This window comes from Microcaecilia unicolor, chromosome 2 (assembly GCF_901765095.1).
Source record: "Microcaecilia unicolor chromosome 2, aMicUni1.1, whole genome shotgun sequence".
Taxonomy (NCBI): domain Eukaryota; kingdom Metazoa; phylum Chordata; class Amphibia; order Gymnophiona; family Siphonopidae; genus Microcaecilia; species Microcaecilia unicolor.
This window is the reverse complement of record NC_044032.1, coordinates 87,135,519-87,162,648: the sequence shown is the minus strand read 5'-3', so window position 1 is coordinate 87,162,648 and position 27,130 is coordinate 87,135,519. Positions and strand designations below refer to the sequence as shown.

At 47.0% G+C, this 27,130-nt stretch overlaps 1 protein-coding gene across 2 annotated transcripts in view; it reads right to left on the bottom strand.

Moving 5' to 3' along the window:
- Positions 1-27,130, bottom strand: part of PARP8 (poly(ADP-ribose) polymerase family member 8) — a 583,039-nt gene that overhangs the window by 430,721 nt on the left and 125,188 nt on the right. For both annotated transcript variants that reach the window (XM_030193114.1, XM_030193115.1), the window contains one exon: positions 22,320-22,414. In XM_030193114.1, the coding sequence (XP_030048974.1) occupies positions 22,320-22,414 (95 nt within the window). The remainder of the gene's footprint in view (positions 1-22,319; positions 22,415-27,130) is intronic.

The following is a 27,130-nucleotide window of genomic DNA, read 5'->3' as shown; positions in this document are numbered from 1 at the left end:
AAAGTTCGGGATTTTTTGGCGGGAGGGGGTTAGTGACCACTGGGGGAGTCAGGGGAGGTCATCCCCGATTTCCTCCGTTGGTCATCTGGTCATTTAGGGCACTTTTTTGGGACCTGGTCGTGAAAAAACAGGGTCCAGAAAAAGTGTCCTAAATTCTGGCTAAAAACGCCTTTATTTTTTCGATTATCAGCCGAGCGCGCCCATCTCTCCTCAGTCGATAACCACGCCCCAGTCCCGCCTTCACCATGCCTCCAACATGCCCCCGTCAATTTTATGCATTCCCGCGACGGAGTGCAGTTGGAAACGCCCAAAATCGGCTTTCGATTATACCGATTTGGGCACCCACAAGAGAAAGACGTCCATCTCCCGATTTAGGTCATAATTTGGGCGTTTTTCTCTTTCGAATATAAGCTGGATAGTGTATTAATTGCTTCCAATAGCTGACAATGCCCCTGCACCTCCAGAGCATATGCCCCAGAGAAGCTCCAGGTTCCTTACATTTGGGGCACTCCTCCCACGGAGAGATCCCCATATGGAAAGCCCTCCTAGGAGGAATGTACAGTCTAAGTGCCACTTTGTACTGAGTTTCCCAGTGCGAAACCATAGAAGTGTGTTTCCTTAAAGTCAAAACATGGGTTTTCAACTGAGATATTGTAAAATCCATCGGAATGTCCTGCTTCCACTGGGATAACAACTTGACATAATCAGGTTCTTGCACTGTCTCTCTAATGTGCCTATGGTAAAACTTGAGCGGCACTTGCTGTTGCGCTGCTAAGGAAAATGCTGAGGCCAGTTCTTCCTGAATGTCTTCCGCTAAATCCTCCCAGGGCAAGGACTGGATATAGTGCTTTAGCTGACTGTAGTGAAACTCATCCGAAGGGGGCAGACCAAATTCCGCCTGGAGCTCCTGGAATGACTTTATTCGTCCTTCTAGAGAGACTACATGCAATAAGTATTTCATCCCTTTCCGCTTCCACCTTTGGAAAACTGGATATAAAATGCCTGGTGGAAAAGCAGGGTTTTCACAAATCGATAGAAACGGGGTAGTTTTTGCAGAGAATTGATGCAATTTACAGACCCATTGCCATACAGTCCTGGATTTCAAACATGCTGACTTTAGTAAAATGGGGGAATACCTGAGGAAAGAGCTGATGGGATGGGAGGAAATACAAGAAGTGGAAGGACAGTGGTCCAGACTGAAAGAAGCTATAAATAGGGCCACAAACCTTTATGTAAGGAAAGTAAATAAAAGCAAGAGAAAAAGGAAACCGATATGGTTCTCCAAGCAAGTGGCTGAGAAAATAAAGGCTAAAGAGTTGGCATTCCAGAAATACAAAAAAACTCATGAAAAGGGACACGATGAGGAGTACCGGATAAAACTGAAAGAAGCCAAGAGAGAGATACGTCTGGCGAAAGCGCAAACGGAAGAACAAATGGCTAGAAATGTAAGGAGGGGTGGCAAAATTTTCTTCAGGTATATTAGTGAAAGGAGAATGACTAAAAAGGGAATTGTGAGACTAAAAGATACTGCAAACCGCTATGTGGATAATGATGAAGAAAAAGCAAATTTGCTAAATAAATACTTCTGTTCTGTTTTCACAGAAGAAAATCCTGGAGAAGGACCGCGATGGACTGCAAAAAGTACAAATGAGATTGAAGTGGATAGAGCACCGTTCACAGAAGAGAGTGTGTATGAACAACTTGAAAAGCTAAAGGTGGACAAAGCCATGGGACCGGATGGGATCCACCCTAGGATATTGAGGGAGCTCAGAGAGGTTCTGGCGGGTCCTCTTAAAGATTTGTTTAATAAATCCTTGGAGACGGGAGAGGTTCCGAGGGATTGGAGATCGGCGGATGTGGTCCCTCTTCACAAAAGTGGTGATAGGGAAGAAGCTGGAAACTACAGGCCGGTAAGCCTCACTTCGGTTATTGGAAAAGTAATGGAAGCGATGCTGAAGGAAAGGATAGTGAATTTCCTGGAAGCCAATAAGTTGCAAGATCCGAGACAACATGGATTTACCAAAGGGAAATCGTGCCAAACGAACCTCATTGAGTTCTTTGATTGGGTGACAGGAGAACTGAATCAGGGACGAGCTATGGACGTAATCTACTTAGATTTCACCAAAGCTTTTGACACGGTTCCCCACAGGAGGCTCTTAAATAAACTGGATGGGCTGAAGATAGGACCCGAAGTGGTGAACTGGATTAGGAACTGGTTGACGGACAGACGCCAGAGGGTGGTGGTGAATGGAATTCGCTCGAAGGAGCGAAAGGTAAGTAGTGGAGTGCCTCAAGGATCGGTGCTGGGGCCGATTCTGTTCAATATATTTGTGAGTGACATTGCCGAAGGGTTAGAAGGTAAAGTTTGCCTATCTGCGTATGATACTAAGATCTGTAACAGAGTGGACACCCCGGAGGGAGTGGAAAACATGAAAAAGGACCTACGGAAGCTAGAAGAATGGTCTAAGGTTTCGCAATTAAAATTCAATACGAAGAAATGCAAAGTGATGCACTTAGGAAGTAGAAATCCACGGGAGACGTATGTGTTAGGCGGGGAGAGTCTGATAGGTACGGACAGAGAGAGGGATCTTGGGGTGATAGTATCTGAGGATTTGAAGGCGACGAAACAGTGTGACAAGGCGGTGGCCGTAGCTAGAAGGTTGTTAGGCTGTATAAAGAGAGGTGTGACCAGCAGAAGAAAGGGGGTGTTGATGCCCCTGTATAAGTCGTTGGTGAGGCCCCACCTGGAGTATTGTGTTCAGTTTTGGAGGCCGTATCTTGTTAAGGATGTAAAAAGAATTGAAGCGGTGCAAAGAAAAGCTACGAGAATGGTATGGGAATTGCGTTACAAGACGTATGAGGAGAGACTTGCTGAACTAAACATGTATACTCTGGAGGAAAGGAGAAACAGGGGTGATATGATACAGATGTTCAAATATTTGAAAGGTATTAATCCGCAAACGAACCTTTTCCGGAGATGGGAAGGTGGTAGAACAAGAGGACATGAAATGAAATTGAAGGGGGGCAGACTCAAGAAAAATGTCAGGAAGTATTTTTTCACGGAGAGAGTAGTGGATGCTTGGAATGCCCTCCCGCGGGAGGTGGTGGAAATGAAAACGGTAACGGAATTCAAACATGCGTAGGATAAGCATAAAGGAATCCTTTGCCGAAGGAATGGATCCTCAGGAGCTTAGTCAAGATCGGGAGGCGGGGCTGGTGGTTGGGAGGCGGGGATAGGGCTGGGCAAACTTATACGGTCTGTACCAGAGCCGGTGGTGGGAAGCGGGACTGGTGGTTGGGAGGCGGGGATAGTGCTGGACAGACTTGTACGGTCTGTGCCAGAGCCGGTGGTTGGGAGGCAGGGCTGGTGGTGGGGAGGTGAGGATAGTGCTGGGCAGACTTATACGGTCTGTGCCTGTGCCAGAGCCGGTGGTTGGGAGGTGGGGATAGTGCGGGGCAGACTTATACGGTCTGTGCCCTGAAGAGCACAGGTACAAATCAAAGTAGGGTATACACAAAAAGCAGCAAATATGAGTTATCTTGTTGGGCAGACTGGATGGACCGTGCAGGTCTTTTTCTGCCGTCATCTACTATGTTACTATGTATGTTACAGCTTTCGCCGACCTCAAAATTCCTGTCTTTTGCAGTATATATGGCAAGGGAGGCCCTGCTGTATGCAGGTAGTTACTAAAATGCGTTTCGGGATACAGATGCATTTCTATGGAAGTGGCTGTATAATCCTGGGTTCCACGGAACCAGTCATTGATATGTCGCATTCCGCTTGCCACTGTCATATACTTGATATTTAATAGTCCCAGGCCTTCCATACTCCACTGGAACACTTAATGCGTAATATGACAGACGTGGCCTTTTCTTCTTCCATAAAAATTTTTGCACCATTTTTATCAGCTTCTGCTCATCAGATTTTTTTAGAAACAATGGGAGTGACTGAAATGTGTAGAGCCATCTGGGGGCCATAACCATGTTGAACAGCGCAATCCTTCCCATCAGAGAAAGTGGCAACGGCCCCCAGGCCTCCAACTGTCTATTAGTGTCTTGCAATAATCTCTGCACATTTTGCAGAAATACAGTTGTGATAAATCCCTAGTGATGGTGATTCCCAAGTATTTCAAGGTGGTCTGCGTCCATTGGATGGGGAAGCTCCCCAGCCAGGTTATTGGTTCTTCTGACAACACCGGTAGGGCTATAGATTTATGTAAATTTAAACGAAACCCAGAGTATCTCCCATACTGCTCAATTAACTGCAGCAAATTTGTTAAAGTCTTAGCGGGCTCTCTCAAAATTACTAATAAATCATCTGCATAAGCTAGAATCCTAATATCCTTTCCTGCCAGATTAACCCCCTGGAGGTCTGGGGCTGAGGAGACCTTCCGCAGCAACGGTTCCAAGGACAATATAAATAATAAGGGGGACAAGGGACAACCCTGTCGTGTACCCCGGTATATTTGAAACTCTGGCTCTCTGATTCCATTTACAAACACTCCAGCTTTAGGTTGACAATAAAGTGCCTGAACTGCATGCATGAACCACCCCTCTATACCCATGGCAGCCAGGGTCTGGTACATGAACTCCCACCCCACCTGGTCAAAAGCCTTTTCGGCATCTAAACTCAAGAGCAGGGTGGAGGCCCCAAGCTATTGGCTGGCCGCCATAGCCATCAAGGTCTTCCAGATATTATGAACCGACTGGCGGCCCCTAACAAACCCAACCTGCTCTTGACTTATCAGGAATGGTAGATATTCTGCCAAACGCTCAGCCATCAGCTTTGCCAATATTTTAGTGTCAACGTTTAGCAATGAAATTGGTCGGTAAGATTCAACATTATCCAAAGGCTTCCCTGGCTTGGGTATTAAGGTTATGAGCGCTGAGTTGGCATGCATCGGAAATTCTTTTTTCCCCACCATCTCCTGATAATATTCCAGCAAAGATGCTAGGGCCTCCCCTGACAGTATTTTATAATACTCCCCTGAAAATCCATCTGAGCCTGGGACAGACCAAAGCTTTAACTTTTTAATCACACCTTGCAGTTCTAACATTGTTATCGGTTTGTTAAGGTTCTCCAATTGCTCCCCTGTTAGTCTTGGGAGCCCAATCTGGGTCAGATGTTCCTGCATCTCTTGTGCCGAGGGAGACACCCTGGATTTATATAATGTTTTAAAGTACTCTGTAAAGGCCTGCCCGATCTTTCGACTATCTATTATTAGGTTCCCTTTTGCATCTCTCAATGCAGTCACTGTCCTTGGGGCTCCCGAATGTCTAATCAGCCTACCTAACATTCTGCCTGCCCGGTTACCAAACCTCTGCAACTTATATTTGTAAAACAGGGCGGACTTCATCTCCTTTTCATGTAATAAGCTATTTAAGATTCTCTAAGTTAACTGGTGTGGGGTGGTGAAGATGTATTCTTTTTGCCTTTTGCAACTGGCGCTCCAAATTCAGGATGCCTGCCGCCTTCTTCCTATTTTTCATACTACAGTAGGCTATAATGGTACCCCGCAGGAACGCCTTCGAGGCCATCCAGAACAACTCAGGCTGATGAACAGCATGCCAGTGATTATATTCTATATAGTGTTCCCAACTTTGTTGTACGTGCACCCGTAATTGTAAATCTTGGTGGAGGCCCACTGGGTATCTCCACCCCCTACCTCCCCCAGCCGCCGCAGAGTTAACAAGGTCTAACCACACCATAGCATGATCTGCTACTTCCTCTGGGCCTATACTAGATGCTGCAGCTACTAGGTGGAATAAGGAGCGAGCAAACAGAATATAGTCAATCCTGGCAAATGTGCCATGGGCCCTCGACCTGTGCATGTAATCTCTCTCTCCAGGGTGGAGTATCCTCCACGGGTCTACCAGGTCGAAGGTCCTATTAAATGTCTGAAATTCTTTGGCCCGCGTTCCTCTGTACTGAGAATCTTTTGCACTGGAGCAATCCTGCCTCGGGTCCAAGACCGCATTAAAGTCTCCCACTACAATCAAATCCCCACTATTACTCTGTAAGCATTTCCCAGCTAAGTTGGTAAGGAAGGCCGGATTATGGTAGTTAGGTCCATAGAGGACCAATAGCAAAATGACTCTACCAGACAACCATATTTTTAGCAATATGTGATCCCCCTGGGCCCCTTTGTCAATTACAGCTGCTTTATATGGGAGCCCCTTTCGAAACAGCACCGCCACCCCTCCTTTACGACTCTGGGATGACACCGTAAATACAGTGGTGGAAATAAGTATTTGATCCCTTGCTGATTTTGTAAGTTTGCCCACTGACAAAGACATGAGCAGCCCATAATTGAAGGGTAGGTTATTGGTAACAGTGAGAGATAGCACATCACAAATTAAATCCGGAAAATCACATTGTGGAAAGTATATGAATTTATTTGCATTCTGCAGAGGGAAATAAGTATTTGATCCCCCACCAACCAGTAAGAGATCTGGCCCCTATAGACCAGGTAGATGCTCCAAATCAACTCGTTACCTGCATGACAGACAGCTGTCGGCAATGGTCACCTGTATGAAAGACACCTGTCCACAGACTCAGTGAATCAGTCAGACTCTAACCTCTACAAAATGGCCAAGAGCAAGGAGCTGTCTAAGGATGTCAGGGACAAGATCATACACCTGCACAAGGCTGGAATGGGCTACAAAACCATCAGTAAAACGCTGGGCGAGAAGGAGACAACTGTTGGTGCCATAGTAAGAAAATGGAAGAAGTACAAAATGACTGTCAATCGACAAAGATCTGGGGCTCCACGCAAAATCTCACCTCGTGGGGTATCCTTGATCATGAGGAAGGTTAGAAATCAGCCTACAACTACAAGGGGGGAACTTGTCAATGATCTCAAGGCAGCTGGGACCACTGTCACCACGAAAACCATTGGTAACACATTACGACATAACGGATTGCAATCCTGCAGTGCCCGCAAGGTCCCCCTGCTGCGGAAGGCACATGTGACGGCCCGTCTGAAGTTTGCCAGTGAACACCTGGATGATGCCGAGAGTGATTGGGAGAAGGTGCTGTGGTCAGATGAGACAAAAATTGAGCTCTTTGGCATGAACTCAACTCGCCGTGTTTGGAGGAAGAGAAATGCTGCCTATGACCCAAAGAACACCGTCCCCACTGTCAAGCATGGAGGTGGAAATGTTATGTTTTGGGGGTGTTTCTCTGCTAAGGGCACAGGACTACTTCACCGCATCAATGGGAGAATGGATGGGGCCATGTACCGTACAATTCTGAGTGACAACCTCCTTCCCTCCGCCAGGGCCTTAAAAATGGGTCGTGGCTGGGTCTTCCAGCACGACAATGACCCAAAACATACAGCCAAGGCAACAAAGGAGTGGCTCAGGAAGAAGCACATTAGGGTCATGGAGTGGCCTAGCCAGTCACCAGACCTTAATCCCATTGAAAACTTATGGAGGGAGCTGAAGCTGCGAGTTGCCAAGCGACAGCCCAGAACTCTTAATGATTTAGAGATGATCTGCAAAGAGGAGTGGACCAAAATTCCTCCTGACATGTGTGCAAACCTCATCATCAACTACAGAAGACGTCTGACCGCTGTGCTTGCCAACAAGGATTTTGCCACCAAGTATTAGGTCTTGTTTGCCAGAGGGATTAAATACTTATTTCCCTCTGCAGAATGCAAATAAATTCATATACTTTCCACAATGTGATTTTCCGGATTTAATTTGTGATGTGCTATCTCTCACTGTTACCAATAACCTACCCTTCAATTATGGGCTGCTCATGTCTTTGTCAGTGGGCAAACTTACAAAATCAGCAAGGGATCAAATACTTATTTCCACCACTGTACCTCCCCCACCCAATATTTTTGCAGCTTAGAGTGTTCTAAGTCTGTGAGGCGTGTTTCCTGCAAACATGCAGTATCAGCTCTGTGTCTCTTAAGTGCTGAAAGAATCTTAGATCTTTTGATTGGAGAGCTGATACCACCTACGTTCCAAGATACAATTCTAGTGGTCATCCCTGGAACCTCCCGCTCCCATTGACCATACACTCCTGGAATGCTGCAAGTCCCTCCAGCCCCAGATCCACCCTCTGCAGACAAAACTCCAGTAGACCACTTTTTAAGCCTGCATGATACTGCCCCTTACACTGTCGAAACATAACCCTAATCCCATAGTAATCCAATATTCCCACAGAAACCATAAGCCCTTTACCCCAACCCCCCTTATTTCCCCCCCTCAAAACTAACCCATTTGCCATATTCCCAGACCGAAACCGGGAATTAGCAATAGAGCACCTAACGTGTCAAGAGCCCTCAACTCCTGCCTGCTGAAAACATTTTTATAGCTATTACTGATACAGAAAGAAAATGAAAACATTTTGAAACCTATTTTCCAATAGGGTTTACCATTGTTCTCAGTCTCCTTCCAGGATACCTTGATCCTGGAGCTTAATTTTTGCATCTTCCAGTGACTTAAACACTTTCCATTGCCCATGCACCAGCACTTTCAATGCCGCTGGGTATTGTAGAACAAAACGAATTTGTTTCTGGACCAATGCAGTGCATAATGGATGACATTTACGTCGCCGCTCCTGGAAACCTGATGAGTAGTCTTGAAATATCAGGACTTGGCGGCCTTCATGTTTCAAATCTCCTCTGCGGACCTTAAACCCCTGCAGCACTTCCAACTTATGCCGGTAGTTGAGGAGCCGCGCCACCACCACTCTAGGTCTTTCCTGATTTTCCCTGTTACGGCCCACGCGGTGCGCTCGTTCAATTACCAGGGGCCCGAAGCCATCCGACAAGGCCAGCTCCTTTGATAACCACTCCGTGAGCCAGTCAACCAAGTTTTTTTCAGGTACTTTTTCTGAAAGGCCCACGATGCACACGTTGTTCCTGCGGGAGCGATTTTCAAGATCTTCTAACTTGTCCATGTGTTCCTGGAGCTGCCTTTTAATCTCCCGCAGGTCCGTACTATAGCCCTGGGAATCATCTTCCAGGGCAGATACCCTGGTCTCCAAATCCTCCGTTCGGGTCCCTAAACCTTCCAGCTTCGTTTGATAAGAGTCCAGCTTTTGATCCAGAGCATCCCACTTGGGTTGCCAAACATTTGCCACCGCAAGCGTTAACTGCTCGAGCTGCGCCGCTGTGAATATTTGGTTCGCCAAGAGCAAATCGTCCACCATCTTGGATTCCGTTGCTGGCGCTTTACTCTTTTCCTTTTCTTTTTTCCCGGTACGCAACGCCATTCCAGTAGGAGATTGTTTAAGGTATTTGTCCATATGATATATAGAGCTCAGGTTTCCTTTTTCTACTTGCGATTTGCAGTATTTTGAAGGTTTATGGAGTGAGGGCTCAGGAGCTGAGGCAAAGCACGTCTGCTCAGCTCATCACGTCATGTGCTCCGTCCATACCTCTGGGTTTAAATGCTGAATTGGATTCGTCCCTGATCTAATTTTGAAGCTCGGGGAGTCACGGGGGCGGGACTAAATACGTCACTGAAAAGGGATGGTATTTAATAGGTTTGAAAAGACGCTGTCGCCATCTTTGCTGTTAAGAAATGTCTGCAGAACTGGCGCTGAGAAAGATTGTAGGGTAAGATACTCAGAATTTATAAGGAAGGTGGGGGGAGAGAACGTCTCTGCCCTAATTATCTGTTAAATGTGGAGGCTGGGGGAGAGATGAGACTAAGATTTTTTTTGTTGTTGTTATAGGGGTTGTCCTTGAGGAAGCTCGTGTAGCGAGCGAAACATGTTGGGCATTTGAACCCCTTGGTTCGACTAATGAAAGTCTTTAAAAGATAAGTAAACTAATGAATAACTATTGAAGGAGTTGAAAATAATGTGAGAAAAATGTACCGGTGAAGATGATTGATGCTTTATGATACCTCCATGTAATTCCTGTGAGGGTGGTGGATGATGAGTGTCACTGAGGTCACTTGTGAGAGACTGTTAAAGAAAGCGAATGCTACATACCTGTATAAGGTATTCTCCGAGGACAGCAGGCTGATTGTTCTCACTGATGGGTGACGTCCACGGCACCCCCTCCAATCGGAACACTTTACTAGCAAAGGCCTTTGCTAGTCCTCGCGCGCTCATGCGCACCGCGCATGCGCGGCCGTCTTACCGCCCGAACCGGCTCGTGTTCGTCAGTCCCATAAGTAGCAAAACAAAGCAAGGGAAGACACAACTCCAAAGGGGAGGCGGGCGGGTTTGGGAGAACAATCAGCCTGCTGTCCTCGGAGAATACCTTCTACAGGTATGTAGCATTCGCTTTCTCCGAGGACAAGCAGGCTGCTTGTTCTCACTGATGGGGTATCCCTAGCCCCCAGGCTCACTCAAAACAACAACCATGGTCAATTGGGCCTCGCAACGGCGAGGACATAACTTGAGATTGACCTAAAAAATTTACCAACTAACTGAGAGTGCAGCCTGGAACAGAACAAACAGGGCCCTCGGGGGGTGGAGTTGGATCCTAAAGCCCAAACAGGTTCTGAAGAACTGACTGCCCGAACCGACTGTCGCGTCGGGTATCCTGCTGCAGGCAGTAATGAGATGTGAATGTGTGGACAGATGACCACGTCACAGCTTTGCAAATTTCTTCAATAGAGGCTGACTTCAAGTGGGCTACCGACGCTGCCATGGCTCTAACATTATGAGCCGTGACATGACCCTCAAGAGCCAGCCCAGCCTGGGCGTAAGTGAAGGAAATGCAATCTGCTAGCCAATTGGATATGGTGCGTTTCCCCACAGCCACTCCCCTCCTATTGGGATCAAAAGAAACAAACAATTGGGCGGACTGTCTGTTGGGCTGTGTCCGCTCCAGATAGAAGGCCAATGCTCTCTTGCAGTCCAATGTGTGCAGCTGACGTTCAGCAGGGCAGGAATGAGGACGGGGAAAGAATGTTGGCAAGACAATTGACTGGTTCAGATGGAACTCCGACACCACCTTTGGCAAGAACTTAGGGTGAGTGCGGAGGACTACTCTGTTATGATGAAATTTGGTGTAAGGGGCCTGGGCTACCAGGGCCTGAAGCTCACTGACTCTACGAGCTGAAGTAACTGCCACCAAGAAAATGACCTTCCAGGTCAAGTACTTCAGATGGCAGGAATTCAGTGGCTCAAAAGGAGGTTTCATCAGCTGGGTGAGAACGACATTGAGATCCCATGACACTGTAGGAGGCTTGACAGGGGGCTTTGACAAAAGCAAACCTCTCATAAAGCGAACAACTAAAGGCTGTCCCGAGATCGGCTTACCTTCCACACGGTAATGGTATGCACTGATTGCACTAAGGTGAACCCTTACAGAGTTGGTCTTGAGACTGGACTCAGACAAGTGCAGAAGGTACTCAAGCAGGGTCTGTGTAGGACAAGAACGAGGATCTAGGGCCTTGCTGTCACACCAAACGGCAAACCTCCTCCACAGAAAGAAGTAACTCCTCTTAGTGGAATCTTTCCTGGAAGCAAGCAAGACGCGGGAGACATCCTCTGACAGACCCAAAGAGGCAAAGTCTACGCTCTCAACATCCAGGCCGTGAGAGACAGGGACCGGAGGTTGGGATGCAGAAGCGCCTCTTCGTCCTGCGTGATGAGGGTCGGAAAACACTCCAATCTCCACGGTTCTTCTGAGGACAACTCCAGAAGAAGAGAGAACCAGATCTGACGCGGCCAAAAGGGAGCAATCAGAATCATGGTGCCTCGGTCTTGCTTGAGTTTCAACAAAGTCTTCCCCACCAGAGGTATGGGAGGATAAGCATACAGCAGGCCCTCCCCCCAATCCAGGAGGAAGGCATCCGATGCCAGTCTGCCGGGGGCCTGAAGCCTGGAACAGAACTGAGGGACTTTGTGGTTGGCTCGAGATGTGAAGAGGTCTACCAAGGGGGTGCCCCACACCTGGAAGATCTGTCGCACTACACAGGAATTGAGCGACCACTCGTGAGGTTGCATAATCCTGCTCAACCTGTCGGCCAGACTGTTGTTTACGCCTGTCAGATATGTGGCTTGGAGCACCATGCCGTGACGGCGAGCCCAGAGCCACATGCTGACGGCTTCCTGACACAGGGGGCGAGATCCGGTGCCCCCCTGCTTGTTGACGTAGTACAAGGCAACCTGGTTGTCTGTCTGAATTTGGATAATTTGGTGGGACAGCCGATCTCTGAAAGCCTTCAGAGCGTTCCAGATCGCTCGTAACTCCAGAAGATTGATCTGCAGATCGCGTTCCTGGAGGGACCAGCTTCCTTGGGTGTGAAGCCCATCGACATGAGCTCCCCATCCCAGGAGAGACGCATCCGTGGTCAGCACTTTTTGTGGCTGAGGAATTTGGAAAGGACGTCCCAGAGTCAAATTGGACCAAATCGTCCACCAATACAGGGATTTGAGAAAACTCATGGACAGGTGGATGACGTCTTCTAGATCCCCAGCAGCCTGAAACCACTGGGAAGCTAGGGTCCATTGAGCAGATCTCATGTGAAGGCGGGCCATGGGAGTCACATGGACTGTGGAGGCCATGTGGCCCAGCAATCTCAACATCTGCCGAGCTGTGATCTGCTGTGACGCTCGCACCCGCGAGACGAGGGACAACAAGTTGTTGGCTCTCGCCTCTGGGAGATAGGCGCGAGCCGTCCGAGAATCCAGCAGAGCTCCTATGAATTCGAGTTTCTGCACTGGGAGAAGATGGGACTTTGGATAATTTATCACAAACCCCAGTAGCTCCAGGAGGCGAATAGTCATCTGCATGGACTGCAGGGCTCCTGCCTCGGATGTGTTCTTCACCAGCCAATCGTCGAGATATGGGAACACGTGCACCCCCAGCCTGCGAAGTGCCGCTGCTACTACAGCCAAGCACTTTGTGAACACCCTGGGCGCAGAGGCGAGCCCAAAGGGTAGCACACAGTACTGGAAGTGACGTGTGCCCAGCTGAAATCGCAGATACTGTCTGTGAGCTGGCAGTATCGGGATGTGCATGTAGGCATCCTTCAAGTCCAGAGAGCATAGCCAATTGTTTTCCTGAATCATGGGAAGAAGGGTGCCCAGGGAAAGCATCCTGAACTTTTCTTTGACCAGATATTTGTTCAGGGCCCTTAGGTCTAGGATGGGACGCATCCCCCCGTTTTCTTTTCCACAAGGAAGTACCTGGAATAGAATCCCAGCCCTTCTTGCCCGGATGGCACGGGCTCGACCGCATTGGCGCTGAGAAGGGCGGAGAGTTCCTCTGCAAGTACCTGCTTGTGCTGGAAGCTGTAAGACTGAGCTCCCGGTGGACAATTTGGAGGTTTTGAGGCCAAATTGAGGGTGTATTCTTGCCGGACTATTTGGAGAACCCACTGATCGGAGGTTATGAGAGGCCACCTTTGGTGAAAAGCTCCGACTGGCAGGTCGCCCGGCACTGACACTTGGATGTCGGCTATGCTCTGCTGGAGCCAGTCAAAAGCTCGCCCCTTGCTTTTGCTGGGGAGCCGAGGGGCCTTGCTGAGGCGCACGCTGCTGACGAGAGCGAGCGCGCTGGGGCTTAGCCTGGGCCGCAGGCTGTCGAGGAGGAGGATTGTACCTACGCTTGCCAGAAGAGTAGGGAACAGTCTTCCTTCCCCCGAAAAATCTTCTACCTGTAGAGGTAGATGCTGAAGGCTGCCGGCGGGAGAACTTGTCGAATGCGCTGTCCCGCTGGTGGAGCTGCTCTACCACCTGTTCGACCTTCTCTCCAAAAATATTATCCGCACGGCAAGGCGAGTCCGCAATCCGCTGCTGGATTCTATTTTCCAGGTCGGAGGCACGCAGCCATGAGAGTCTGCGCATCACCACACCTTGAGCAGCGGCCCTGGACGCAACATCAAAGGTGTCATACACCCCTCTGGCCAGGAATTTTCTGCACGCCTTCAGCTGCCTGACCACCTCCTGAAAAGGCTTGGCTTGCTCAGGGGGGAGCGCATCAACCAAGCCCGCCAACTGCCGCACATTGTTCCGCATGTGTATGCTCGTGTAGAGCTGGTAGGACTGAATTTTGGCCACGAGCATAGAAGAATGGTAGGCCTTCCTCCCAAAGGAGTCTAAGGTTCTAGAGTCCTTGCCCGGGGGCGCCGAAGCATGCTCCCTAGAACTCTTAGCCTTCTTTAGGGCCAAATCCACAACTCCAGAGTCATGAGGCAACTGAGTGTGCATCAGCTCTGGGTCCCCATGGATCCGGTACTGGGACTCGATCTTCTTGGGAATGTGGGGATTAGTTAGAGGCTTGGTCCAGTTCGCCAGCAATGTCTTTTTGAGGACATGATGCATGGGTACTGTGGACGCTTCCTTAGGTGGAGAAGGATAGTCCAGGAGCTCAAACATTTCAGCCCTGGGCTCGTCCTCCACAACCACCGGGAAGGGGATGGCCGTAGACATCTCCCGGACAAAGGAAGCAAAAGACAGACTCTCGGGAGGAGAAAGCTGCCTCTCAGGAGAGGGAGTGGGATCGGAAGGAAGACCTTCAGACTCCTCGTCAGAGAAATATCTGGGGTCTTCTTCCTCTTCCCACGAGGCCTCACCCTCGGTGTCAGACACAAGTTCACGGACCTGTGTCTGCAACCTCGCCCGACTCGACTCCGTGGAGCCACCTCCACGATGGGGGCATCGAGAGGTAGACTCCCTCGCCCGCATCGGCGAAGCTCCCTCCGCCGACGTAGTCGGGAAGCCTTCCTGGGAGGCGACGGCAGCCGGTACCGCACGCGGCACCGAAGCCGGAGACCTCACCTCGGGCGATGGACCAGCCGGCGCCACACTCGACGGTACTGGTGGCGCAAGCACCGCCGGTACCGGAGGGGTAGGGCGCAACAGCTCTCCCAGAATCTCTGGGAGAACGGCCCGGAGGCTCTCGTTCAGAGTGGCTGCAGAGAAAGGCATGGATGTCGATGCAGGCGTCGACGTCAGAACCTGTTCCAGGCGTGGAGGCTGTTCCGGGCTGTCCAGAGTGGAGCGCATCGACACCTCTTGGACAGAGGGTGAGCGGTCCTCTCGGTGCCGATGCCTACTGGGTGCCGACTCCCTCGGCGACCCAGAGCTCTCGGTGCCGACACGGGAAGGAGACCGGTGACGATGCTTCTTCGACTTTTTGGGACGAAGCATGTCACCGGAGCTTCCCGGCACCGACGAGGAGGATGTAGAATCCAACCGTCGCTTCCTCGGGGCCGAGGCCGAAGGAGGTCGGTCTCGGGGGGGCTGTACCGCAGGAGCCCTCAGGGTAGGGGGAGACCCACCCGAAGGCTCACCGCCACCAGCAGGGGAATGGACAGCCCTCACCTGCACTCCAGACGAAGCACCACCGTCCGACAACATCAGCCGACGAGGTCCCGGTACCACCGACGTCGATGCAGCTGTCCAATGTCTCAGCGCCGATGCAGAGGGCCGATGCCTCGATGCACTGGCGGCCGAGGATGAAGCTCTGGACGCTGAAGACGTCGATGCACTCGATACCCCCGGTGCCAATGCCGACGAAGAGCCCGAGAACAAAACGTTCCACTGGGCCAATCTCGCTACCTGAGTCCGCTTTTGCAAAAGGGAACACAGACTACAGGCCTGCGGGCGGTGCCCAGCCCCCAAGCACTGAAGACACGACGCGTGCCTGTCAGTGAGCGAGATGACCCGGGCGCACTGGGTGCACTTCTTGAAGCCGCTGGGAGACTTCGATGTCATGGGCGGAAAAATCACGCCGGCGAGATCAAAAGTCGAAATGGCGGAAAAGGCACCCGAAAAACAAGGGGAAGAAAACTTCGACCCGAGGCCTAAAAGCGGCCTACCCCGACGACGAAAGAAAACTTACTGGGGCGAAAAAGCTGGAAATAGCAGGGGGAAAAGAGACTGAAGAGTCTCTTTCCACACACAGAATGAATTTTTTTTTTTTTTTTTTTTGTGAAAACACACGAAGAACACGCGAGGTCGACTTTGCGGGGCACGACATGGCGAAAACACGACCGTACCGAGCGCGGACAAAAGAAGACTGACGAACACGAGCCGGTTCGGGCGGGAAGACGGCCGCGCAGGCGCGGTGAACATGAGCGCGCGAGGACTAGCAAAGGCCTTTGCTAGTAAAGTGTTCCGATTGGAGGGGCTGCCGTGGACGTCACCCATCAGTGAGAACAAGCAGCCTGCTTGTCCTCGGAGAAAAATATATATATTTCTACTGATCAGGAAGTTGAAATTTTGGGAATTACTCTATATTTATATGGAAGGATGGTGGATGAACTTAACTGGATATAATGATGTTTGAATGACTATGGTATTGGATCCAGTAGAAATTGACATAATTATTGCCTAATTTTTGAGTTGTTTTACCACAAGTCATGCTATTGTAGAACAGGATCCCATTTTATGAATGATTTGTGGTAAAATAATCCATCTTAATGGTTGCACTCATTGATAATTTCCCCCCTAAGTTATGCATATAAATGGTACCGTTCTATAGCCACATGTGCAATTACGCTCGTGTGTGCCATTTATAGAATTGGAGGGATAAATGTTTGCAAAGAAATACTTAGGGAGACACTGCACTAAGGGGTCCTTTTACAAAGCCGCAGTAAGAAGCGGCCTGCAGCAGTGTAGGCTTATCTTTTAGGCGCACGATGGGCCATTATTTATTTATTAGGATTTACCGCCTTTTTGAAGGAATTCAAACTGGTGTACAGTAAGATTAAACATGAGTACCAAGCAATTACAGCAGTAAAAATATTCAAACAATACAAAGTATGGCATAGTATACTACTTACAATGTCAACACAATACGTAATAGAACATTTTAATTGATAGTGAAGGGTAAAGCAAAGATGGAACATATAGACAGGTAAAAGAGTAAGAAAGTAAGGTGACTGACTTTAAAGAAAGTTGCACATGAGGTCAGACAGATGGTTAAATATTATCTCAGCAAGGGTAGGAATAGATAAACCTGTCCTGCTGCAGTATGTACAGCCTGAGTCACTCCTTGTGTGTGTGAGTGAGACTAACAAGTTAGTTACTTCTTCCATTAAAGGCCTGGTTGAACAGCCAAGCTTTCACCTGCTTCATGAAGTAGAGTTAGTCTTGTGTTAAGCGGAGCCTTTCAGGCAGTGCATTCCAGCGTGAGGAGGCTACTCCGGAGAGTTTCACATCATGTATTATCTTTTGGAGAGGGTGTGGTTAGTGACAGTCCTTGAGAGGACCTTAGTGTCCTTGGCAGTGCGTAGAGGATCATCCTAATTCTTCAGGTACTCATGGACATTTCCTTTGAGGGTCTTGAAGATCAGACACAGAGTTTTAAATTTAGCCCTGTATTGTACTGGTAGCCAATGAAGTTTTTTAAAAAATGGTGTGATGTGGTCATATCGCTTGCAACCTTCTATGAGTCTTGCTGCTGCATTCTGAATCAACTAGAGCTGGTGCAGGCCATTTGTAGTCAGACCACTGTATACCGCATTGCAGTAATCCAGTCTTGATATTATCATGGCATGCACAACTGGGATAAGACCCTCTCGATGTAAGGAAAGAGGCAGTGGAGCTGTCGCAAATAGTAGAAGCAGCTCTTGAAGGTTGCTTGGATTTAGGGTATCAGAATAAGTGTTGAATCTAACTGTATTCCAAGCTGCTGAGAAATGTAGCAGTACTCACATCGAGGCAAATCCCTTGTCTCAGTTTCTGTGAAGATCATCTAGTAGGGATACGAGAACCGTTTCTGTTCCACAACCGGGTCTGAATCCAGATTGACATGATCTAACCAGTTTCTCTCTTCTAGCCAATCACTAAGTTGAACACAGACTGTTTGTTCTATGAGTTTCCCTAGAAATGGGATGTTGGATACTGGCCAGTAACTTGTCCAGGTCAACGTTGTTTTTCTTTAGCAAAGGGCAAACCACTGCCCTTTTTAATGCTGTTGTTAGTTGCCAATTAGAAAGAGGTGTTCATAATTTTTGTGGCGCCTTCTATGAGGCCCATATTTGCCTGATGCACTATCTTTGATGGGCAGGGGTCGGGGGAGCAGGTAGTTGGTCGAAGGTCTCTTAGGATTTTGTCAAGGCTCTCCTCTGTCATTGGATTAAAAGTGTCCCATCTGTCTCTATCAAGAGGGGGCGAGTTTGTGCACCCCTGGTTAACTGGTCGGGGACTGGGTGGGATTGCCCGTAAACCCTGGCGGAGACTTTTAATTGGCAAAGTATTCAGCAAAATCATTGTAGCTCAGTTTAGACTGAGCAGGTCAGTTCTGTTGTGAGGGTTGCAGTAGGCCGTTTACTATACTGAACAACTGCTTAGTTGAATTGGCAGCCTGTGCAATGCATTGAGAGAAATACTGTTTTTTGGTTGCTGTTAAGGTTTGGCAGTGTGCCTCCTACAGTTTATCCCGTCTTCATCCAGGCGAGATTTACGCCATCTCCTTTCTAGTTTCCGTCCTTCAAGTTTAAGAATCCGAAGTTCTGGAGAAACCACGGTGAATGTTTGTGCAGTGGGCATAAGACCTTTTTAAGTGGTGCCATTTTCTCTAAGTTCTTGGCTAAGTATGTAATCCAGATGTCAACTTGTTCTGACACTGTAGTTGTCTTTTCATCCACATGTGGACAGTCCAAGGCCTCTAGTAAATTCTCAGCAGGCAGCTTTTTTTTTTTGTCTCTGATCTCCTTCCAAACTTTGGGAGGTGCTATTTGTTTCAGGTGGTCACTTAGGGAACATTTTAATTAGAAAATGGTCTGACCATGATAGGGGTATTATTTCAATACTGTTATCCCAGAATTCTGGTATATTCACCCCTTTGTAGAATACCAGGTCTATTATGTGACCCTTTTCTTGGGTTGGATTATTGATCACCTATGTAAATCCTAGTGTTGTCATCGTGTCCAGAAAGGCAGCTGTGTTGGTATCTGGGGTTTCGATGTGTAGACTGGAATCTCCCATGATCACTAGCCTACGGTAATTCAGGGTCACTTGAGTAATCAGGTCTAGGAGTTCTTGCACAGATAATGTGTTACGAGGTGCTCAGTATACCATGAGCAGCCAGATTTAATCCAGCTTGAAGAGATGAAAGCAAAAAGATTCTGATTCATGTAGTTCGAGGATGGATATTCTGTGCAGTTTGATTGTACCCCGAATCAAGACTGCTACCCCTCCACCCTGTTTTCCTAGTCTTAGTTGATGCTGGATGTTGAAACCTGACACTGTGGTAAACCCCCACTTTCACCTACCCAGGTTTCACTTATTCCTAGGATGTCAAGATGCTGTTCATGTGAGGATTTCTTTGCAGCTGATCTGGCATTCACTAGTCCTATAGTTCCCAAGGGTGGTCTGGGGGTAGCCTTGGTGTGGCAATGAGGTGATCTTTTAAGTACTGTTATGTAGGCGTTTGACCTCTTGCACTTTTGCCTTCTCTTTGGTTGGTGGGGATTATGGTTTCCTCTCCCACACACCACTGGGATGCTCGAAGTCATGATCTATGAGACCATGGCGCCTTTTTTTTTGTCTGAAGCTAGTTAGGCAAAATTTCACTGTGTGACACTGCAATCCACCCTGTGGATCAGCAGTCTTACTAGTTGGCAAAGCAGGGTTAAGGCTTTAAATAATCTAAAAGAACAGACCTTTTGTAAAGTTGTAAATTCAGACCAGGCCTGTGAGATCAAAGGCTTCCAGCAATAGAGAAACAAATGGCTGTATTTAGCACTTCTATGTGAATTTCTTTGGAGACAATGCAGAAAGGTTGATGGTTAGTTTTAAGGAATCTAAAGATTCAGAACATTAGAAATAGTTATATAGTTAAAATAAATTTTTAACTCACAGATAACAGATATGAACTTTATAGTTTCTGGTTCTGATATCCTTGGATGGTCCAATTGATGCAGGTTGCAGTAGGCTTTTTCTTTGTTGTCCAGGAGGAGGGTTAGATGTAAATATAGATCCAGCTCCGATGACAGGGCATAAGGAGAGTTATTTGTAATGTGAAGGAAAGATACAATTTATTTTCTCCAGCCAAAATAAATGAAAGAAGTTCAAAGTAAAATTGAGGATTGGTTCCTCAACACAGACTGAGCAGAAGTCAGTAAAAGTTTGAGTTGTATTTACCACGTCTGGGAAAAAGGATATTTTTTTATGGGCCGGGAAATGGGCTTGCGCTAGTATTAAAACTAGTGTGCGCCTACTTACAGTCTGAGCCCTTAATGCCACCCATTGACCTAGCAGTAAGGGCAAAAGCGCTACCCATGCGGTAACCATGCAGCACACACCAACATGGGCACTCTGCCAGTTACACAAGGAAAGCCCCCCCGAGGTAGAAAATAGAACATTTTCTATTGCGGGATTCGGTATGCACCAAAATTGGAATTACCACTGGGCGAACTGCAACCACAGCAGTAGTGCCAACTGGTCACATGCGCTACCCACGCGTTAGTCCTCCTATGCCTTTGTAAAAGGGCCCCTATATGAGGTTTTGTGGGCTGAAGACTTTTTTGATCTCAGTGCTCTGCAACATGCTTGGTATAATACAACCAGCATATTACCCTACTAACAGCAACCCTATAATAATGCAAGGTGGTGGTAGCATTATGTTATAGAAATGTTTGCAGCAGTGAGGACAGGAGTCTTCTGAAGATCAAAGGGAAAAATGGACGATGCAATGTACAAGTAGATTTTAGAGGGCAATCTGTTCTATTCTTCCACTGACCCGGGACTTGGGAAAACATTCACCTTTTAGCAGGGAAATGATTATAAGCACAACGCAAAGTTCTCACAATCCTCAGCCATTTTAATCACTGTACATAATATATCATCATCAGGAAATCTGATCACCTCACTTGTCACTCCTATCTGAAAATCATTTATGAACATCTTAAACAGCACAGCTCCCAATACAAACCCTTTGGATACTGTGAAGTCCAAGAAGAGGAACCAAGAATAACTGGGCAAAAACTGCATCATCATAAGAACATAAGCGTTGCCATACTGGGACAGACCGAAGGTCCATCAAGCTCAATATCCTGTTTCTGCCAGTGGTCAATCCGGGTCACAAATACCTGACAAGATCCCAGAACAGTAAAACAGATTTTATGCTGCATATCCTAGAAATAAGCAGTGGATTTTCCCAAGTCCATCTTAATACTGGCTTATGGGCTATTCTTTTAGGAAATTATCCAAACCTTTTTTAAACCCCGCTAAGCTAACTGCTTTTACCACATTCTCTGGCAATGAATTCCAGAGTTTAATTACAGAAAGATTTTCTCTGGTTTGTTTTAAATTTCCTACTTAGTAGCTTCCTCTAGTGCTAGTATTTTTGGAAAAAGTAAACAAGCGATTCACATTTACCCGTTCCACTCCACTCAGTATTTTATAGACCTCTATTTATTTATTTATGACCATATATATATACCGTATCTTATTGCAACTGCAAAACAGAACGGTTTACATTTATAAAAAGAAAAATACAGCATCATATATACAGTTAAACAATGGAACTCCATTAATGACAGGAAAGCACAGCAAATAGAATTAACTGCATAATATAAACCAATACAGATTAAAATTTAATATACAGTGAAGCTATCATATTTTCCCTCAGCCATCTCTTCTCCAAGCTGAAGAACCCTAGCCACTTTAGCCTTTCCTCATAGGGAAATCGACCCATCCCCTTATCATTTTCATCACTCTCTTCTGTACCTTTTCTAATTCTGCTATATCCTTTATGAGTTGTAGTGACCAGAATCGCACACAGTGTCATAATGTTGTTAGATACCCATCCTAAAAGGCTCACGGCTATCATGAGTTAAAAAAACAACAACAACAAAAAAAACTTACGATTGTAAGCCCACTAGGGCCAGAAAAGTACCCACATATAATGTGTACAGCGTTATGTACGTCTAGTAGTGCTAAAGAAATGATTAGTAGTAGTAGTAGTAAAAAGATGGTGAAGACTTATACAATCAATATTTTTTTGGTTTCTATTTTTAATTGCCTTTCATTTGTGTAGATCAGTGAAAAACTCCTATTCTAATGTGTTTTTGTTTTTTTTAGATAGAATGTGAAAAACATACAGGGATGCCTATACATATCAAAAAAAAACCAGAGAGATAAAGAAATAGATGGAGAAATGAAGCAGAAGGGTAGCACCATACTTTTACCATCTTTCTGCTGCTGAATGGCACTTTTTACACTGAACTGTGCCTGTGTGATGTGAAGGAGAGGGCAAGCATGATTCTTGAGAAAATATTTTTGGGGGGTGGATTGTGCTCTTTGTATCCTTTTCAAATTATTCTATGACATACAACTTGAAACCTTGTTTTGCATCTCTCTTCCACTGAAATAGGAAACTTCCACTGAAATTAGAAATATTTTATACAAGCTTTTATTTTCCTTTCAACAAGCTTTTTACCTGAGAGATACAGCATTAGCCCCGTAGATCTCTTTCACTGCTGCCAAATCAGTTTCCAGCTGTGAGTGTTTGTGAAGTTCTCCATCATAGCTAACCTGCAAAAGAACAGAAAATACAGACTACTTTTTTCTGGAATGTTGATTAAGTTAAATAGTTTAATGATATGGAAAAATTATGGGGGCCTTTTACAGAGCAGCGGTAAACCCAATGCGGGCTTACCGTTCGCTCTTTCGGACTACCGCCGGCCCAACGCAGCCGTTGGCAGTAGTCCCACCCTGAGAGCACACCATTTCCGGGGGGGGGGGGGGGGGGGGGGGGGCGGGAGAAAACCTGCAGAAATGGCATGCATGCCAGTAACCTGGCAGTAATCGGGCATCGCCGTGCGCTGCCCAGTTACCGCCAGGTTAGCATGGGAACCCTTATTGCCACCTCAATGGGTGGCGGTAAGGGCTCCCTGTCGCATGGCCTTGAGGTAAGAGTTCTCTTACCGCATAGCCATGTGTACTGGGGGTTTTTTTTTTACCTGTTGTGGTAAAAAGGGCTCTGGCGCTCAGGAAAAACGGCCCCCGCTGCCAGCACAGGGCCCTTTTTCCCGCAGCTTGGTAAAAGGGCCCCAATGTATGATATTCAGGGATCCTTTTACTAAGCTGTGGTAAGCACTAACAGATGCTTGCAGTAGTTTAAAAGGGCTTACCACAGGGCGCACTGAGGCATCTTGCAATACAATTCAAAATGTGCATACACTACTCACGTGCTTAAATTTTTTTTTTGACAAGGTGGCATGATATATATACACACACACACACACACACACACCTATAAAGAAACTAGCCAGGCCCCGGTACCAATAAAAAGTATTTTCAGCAGCCTCCAACATAGACGATAGACGCTTTTGATCTTAAAGAACTAAAGGTAATGGTACAGACTTATTGTACTAAGAAGGGAGGCCCATATGACGGGGAATTCCCTGAGGATTCCTGGTATAACATCCAAAAACAAATTGTACACCATTCCCAAGAGTTCAAAAAGAAAGCAAACAAACGGAAATGTCTTTTTATACAAGGCCTGTGTAGGGGGCTCATTAGTCTGAAACAAGAAAATGCAGAACTGACCACTCAGTGCACTAAGTTAACCAGGGACCTAGAGGAAGCACAAGTTTGCATCTCCATGCAACGGGCACAAGTTGTGCAAGCCATAAACTCCTTCTTATATGTAAATGAACAATTGGAGGAGGCTAAAACAGAATTAAAACAATTAAAAAAGTAAATGTGCCTCAAAGGACCAGATTAACTCTGTGCACTGGCAGGCCCCGATTATTTCTCCTTCAGCACCTCCGGCCTATGATGAAGCAGCCATGGGCATAATCATATATAAGAAATCATATGAAGGGTTAATTCTGTTAAGAGCTTGGTATTTGAATTGAATTCTTATTTCAAATTTCAACTTTTACTTTGCAACTGAAGTGAAGGTATGCCAGATGGTTCAAATTATATTGAACTCTAGCGTTTGCCGGGCTGGGTTAAAAAGGTCAGAGAAAGGAATTCCTTTCACCCTTGTGAATAATGAATGCTAGCAAACACATATGTATTTTATTATGAGCCAGATATATTGTAGTTTAAAATGCTTAGATAGAAAATACTATTTAGAGAGAGAGAGGCAATAGATTAGTATTTACAAGTTTTTGATATTTAGAATGTGTGTTATAAGGATGCTTACTTTAGAATATGTTGTATTCTGTGTAAATTAATAAGGTTTGTGTCTGTGTAGAATATCTGTTAAATTCTGTATTACTCTTTGTCTGCTGTTTAAGACTGCAGTTGAGGAGATCAACATGTGGTTTGACTTAGCCATAGTTCTGGCTGGTTCAATGTATAAGCTAATAGGTGAAGAGGTCAGAACTAGTCAGCTCTCTTCTCCTTGATTAATTATAGCTAAGTGTAGGACTGGCCTCCTGGAAGTAATAACCTGATATGTATGCTATTAAGTAAGATTGGCTTTTGACCCCTTTAATGAATGCCAGAGTTTAGTTAGCAGTTAGTACTAGGAATATGAGAAATCAATCATAATAACATGTAAGAGACTGGAGCCCAAATGTCTGGCTTAAGGGGCCCCAGGTCAGAGGTCAGTTTAGGATGTCTGGAACCTATGTAACTGATATTTCAAAAGTAATGATTGGTTGAGGCAAGGTAGCCAATCAATTTCTTAACCAATTGGGAGTAAAGGGGGCTAGGCTAGGAGGAGGGCTTAGGACCCTATTTAAGTAGGAGCAGAAGCAGTTTACGTCAGAAGGAGCTCAGAAGAAAGAGAAGGACAGAAGGAACAGACAGAAGAAGGAGAAGACAGCATAAGAAGAGAAGCAGCTGAGACAAAGACACAGAGAGCTGAGAGGAAGAGAAGAGAGCTAGAACTGATGTCTTGCTTTGTTTGCTGGCAAATAAAGAAGATTTTTCTCTCATACTGGTGTGTGCTGTCTGACTCCTGAAGCATCACAAATTCCTATCTCAATTCCTGCAACAATTCTTGGTGGCAGCGGTGGGATGAATCCTGCATTAATCCCAGTACCCAACTGACTGGAGAACATTCGCCGGGTATGTATTCTGTATTTTGTATTGTAATCCTAGCTAGGAAATTGTAAATCAGCCCCTCAAGAAGGAGGGAAGGAGAGCCTGATCAACTCTCAGCGAAGGCCCTAGTACCTTCTAATCTAGAGGAGATTAGAAGCGAAAACGCTTGAGCTTATCTGTATCTGAGAAATCTGAAATTGTTGGGTGGGATTTTCTGTATGGAATGTGTGATGCGTGAATGTTAATGAGTGCGGACTTCTTATAGCTGCATTTCCAATTAACGCGAGTTCAATTGGTCAGCAACGGAAGGAAGCGATTGCTGTCTGTCTACCTAGTGTCTCGAGAGTGCAGACCCCTTACTGCACTTTCAAAAATTCCCTCCCTTTTTGTGTGTTGTAACTGTAAGCATTATGGGTGGGACATCATCTAGACAAATTGATACTCCCCTAGATTGTATGCTTAAGAACTTTAGAAAAGGATTTTTAATTAATGACTATGGACAGACTTTAAGCTCAAGTACTCTAAGAACCTTGTGTGAAGTTGAGTGGCCATCTATGGGAGTGGGGTGGCCCCCTAGTGGCAGCTTAGATATTGAAGTAATCCGGAAGGTCTACAGCATAGTTGTAGGAGAACCAGAATATTCTGAACAACTCCCTTATATAGATTCCTGGGACAGCCTTGTGACTGACCCTCCCTCCTGGTTGAAAACTTATATGGGATCCCCAGTAAAATTCATGTTAGGCCGTGTTCAAAGAAAGATTAGAAAATCTAAACTAGAAGAGGGAAAGAGCCCTAGGAAGCCTACCACCCAATCGGTGGCTTCCGCCCCTACCCTGTCCGAGAAACCCATACTCTCTGATGACCCCTCAGACCTTGAGCCACCACCTTATGGCCCATTGTTGGGGTTCCGTGCTACCCCCAGAGATCCACGCCGTCCAGCCCAAGCTTCTCCAGCACAGGCTTCTCCGGATAGTTCTTCCCCTCCTGTGCCAAACCTGCCACACCCTAGGTTGGACTTTTCACCCGGCCTCTACCCTTCTGTGCAAAATCCTCTCCTGTTAACCTCTGAAGACCCGTTTTGGGTTCCACTCCCTGACTCCTCAACTCCTGACAGCCCAGCCTCTCCCTCTAATACCCCTACCCACTCATCAGGGGCCCGGCATCCCTTTCAATGGACTGAATCACCTGTGACCACCTCTCAGTCTATGAGTACCCCTCCCCATCCCTCAGGGGTTCAACATACCTCCACTGAATGGGTTAGACCTGCTGCAATCACCTTTGAGCATGATAGGAGGGTAGCTCCTAGCTCTACCTCAGGTTCCATTCCCACCTCCTCGAGAGTTCTGCCCCTTCGTCAGGTAACTACCACTCGACCGGATCCTAATAATCAGGGTCAGGTTATACAGGCACAGGCCTATCAGTATGTACCCTTCACAACCACCGATCTCCTGAATTGGAAGACGCATTACCCCTCTTATACTGAAAAGCCTCAGGCAGTGGTGGACCTAGTGGCTAGCATTATGGCCACCCATAACCCAACCTGGACTGATTGTCAACAACTTCTCCTGACCCTCTTCACAACTGAGGAGAGGCGGAAGATTTTGCAAAATGCTGAGGCCATCACGCGAGAGCGTGTCCCCGGGGGGACACAGGACCCAGAGGGATGGGTTAGAGCTCGGTTTCCTCGCGCAGCTCCAGCTTGGGATCCAAATGATGGGCAGCACTATGAACTGTTGTCTGGCTATTGCCGGGACTTACTGGAAGGTATGAGGAAAGGCATAAAGAGGCCCATTAATCTGGCAAAGGTCTCTGAAATTCTCCAAGGGGCAACTGAATCCCCTGGGGCCTTTCTAGAGCGACTAATTGAAGCCTACAGAACATACACCCCATTTGACCCTGAAGCCCAAGAAAATCAGAGAATGGTGAATAGTGCATTGGTGGCCCAGAGTATGCCAGATATCCGGAAGAAGTTGCAGCGTCAGGAGGGATTCGCAGGGATGAATACCACCCAGCTAATTGAGATCGCAACCAAGGTTTTCATTAATAGAGATCAGGAGGTGCGCCGAGAGGCTGACCGGAAGATGCAGAAGAAGGCCGACCTTTTAGCGGCAGCCATTACTAATTCCACCCTTAACCGAGGTCGACCTCTAGCTAATGGGAAGCCAAAGTGGGACCCCGGACCACCAGCCAGGCCCCGAGATTCCTTCAATCAATCCCGGCCAAGGGGGGAGAATCCCAGACCAAGAT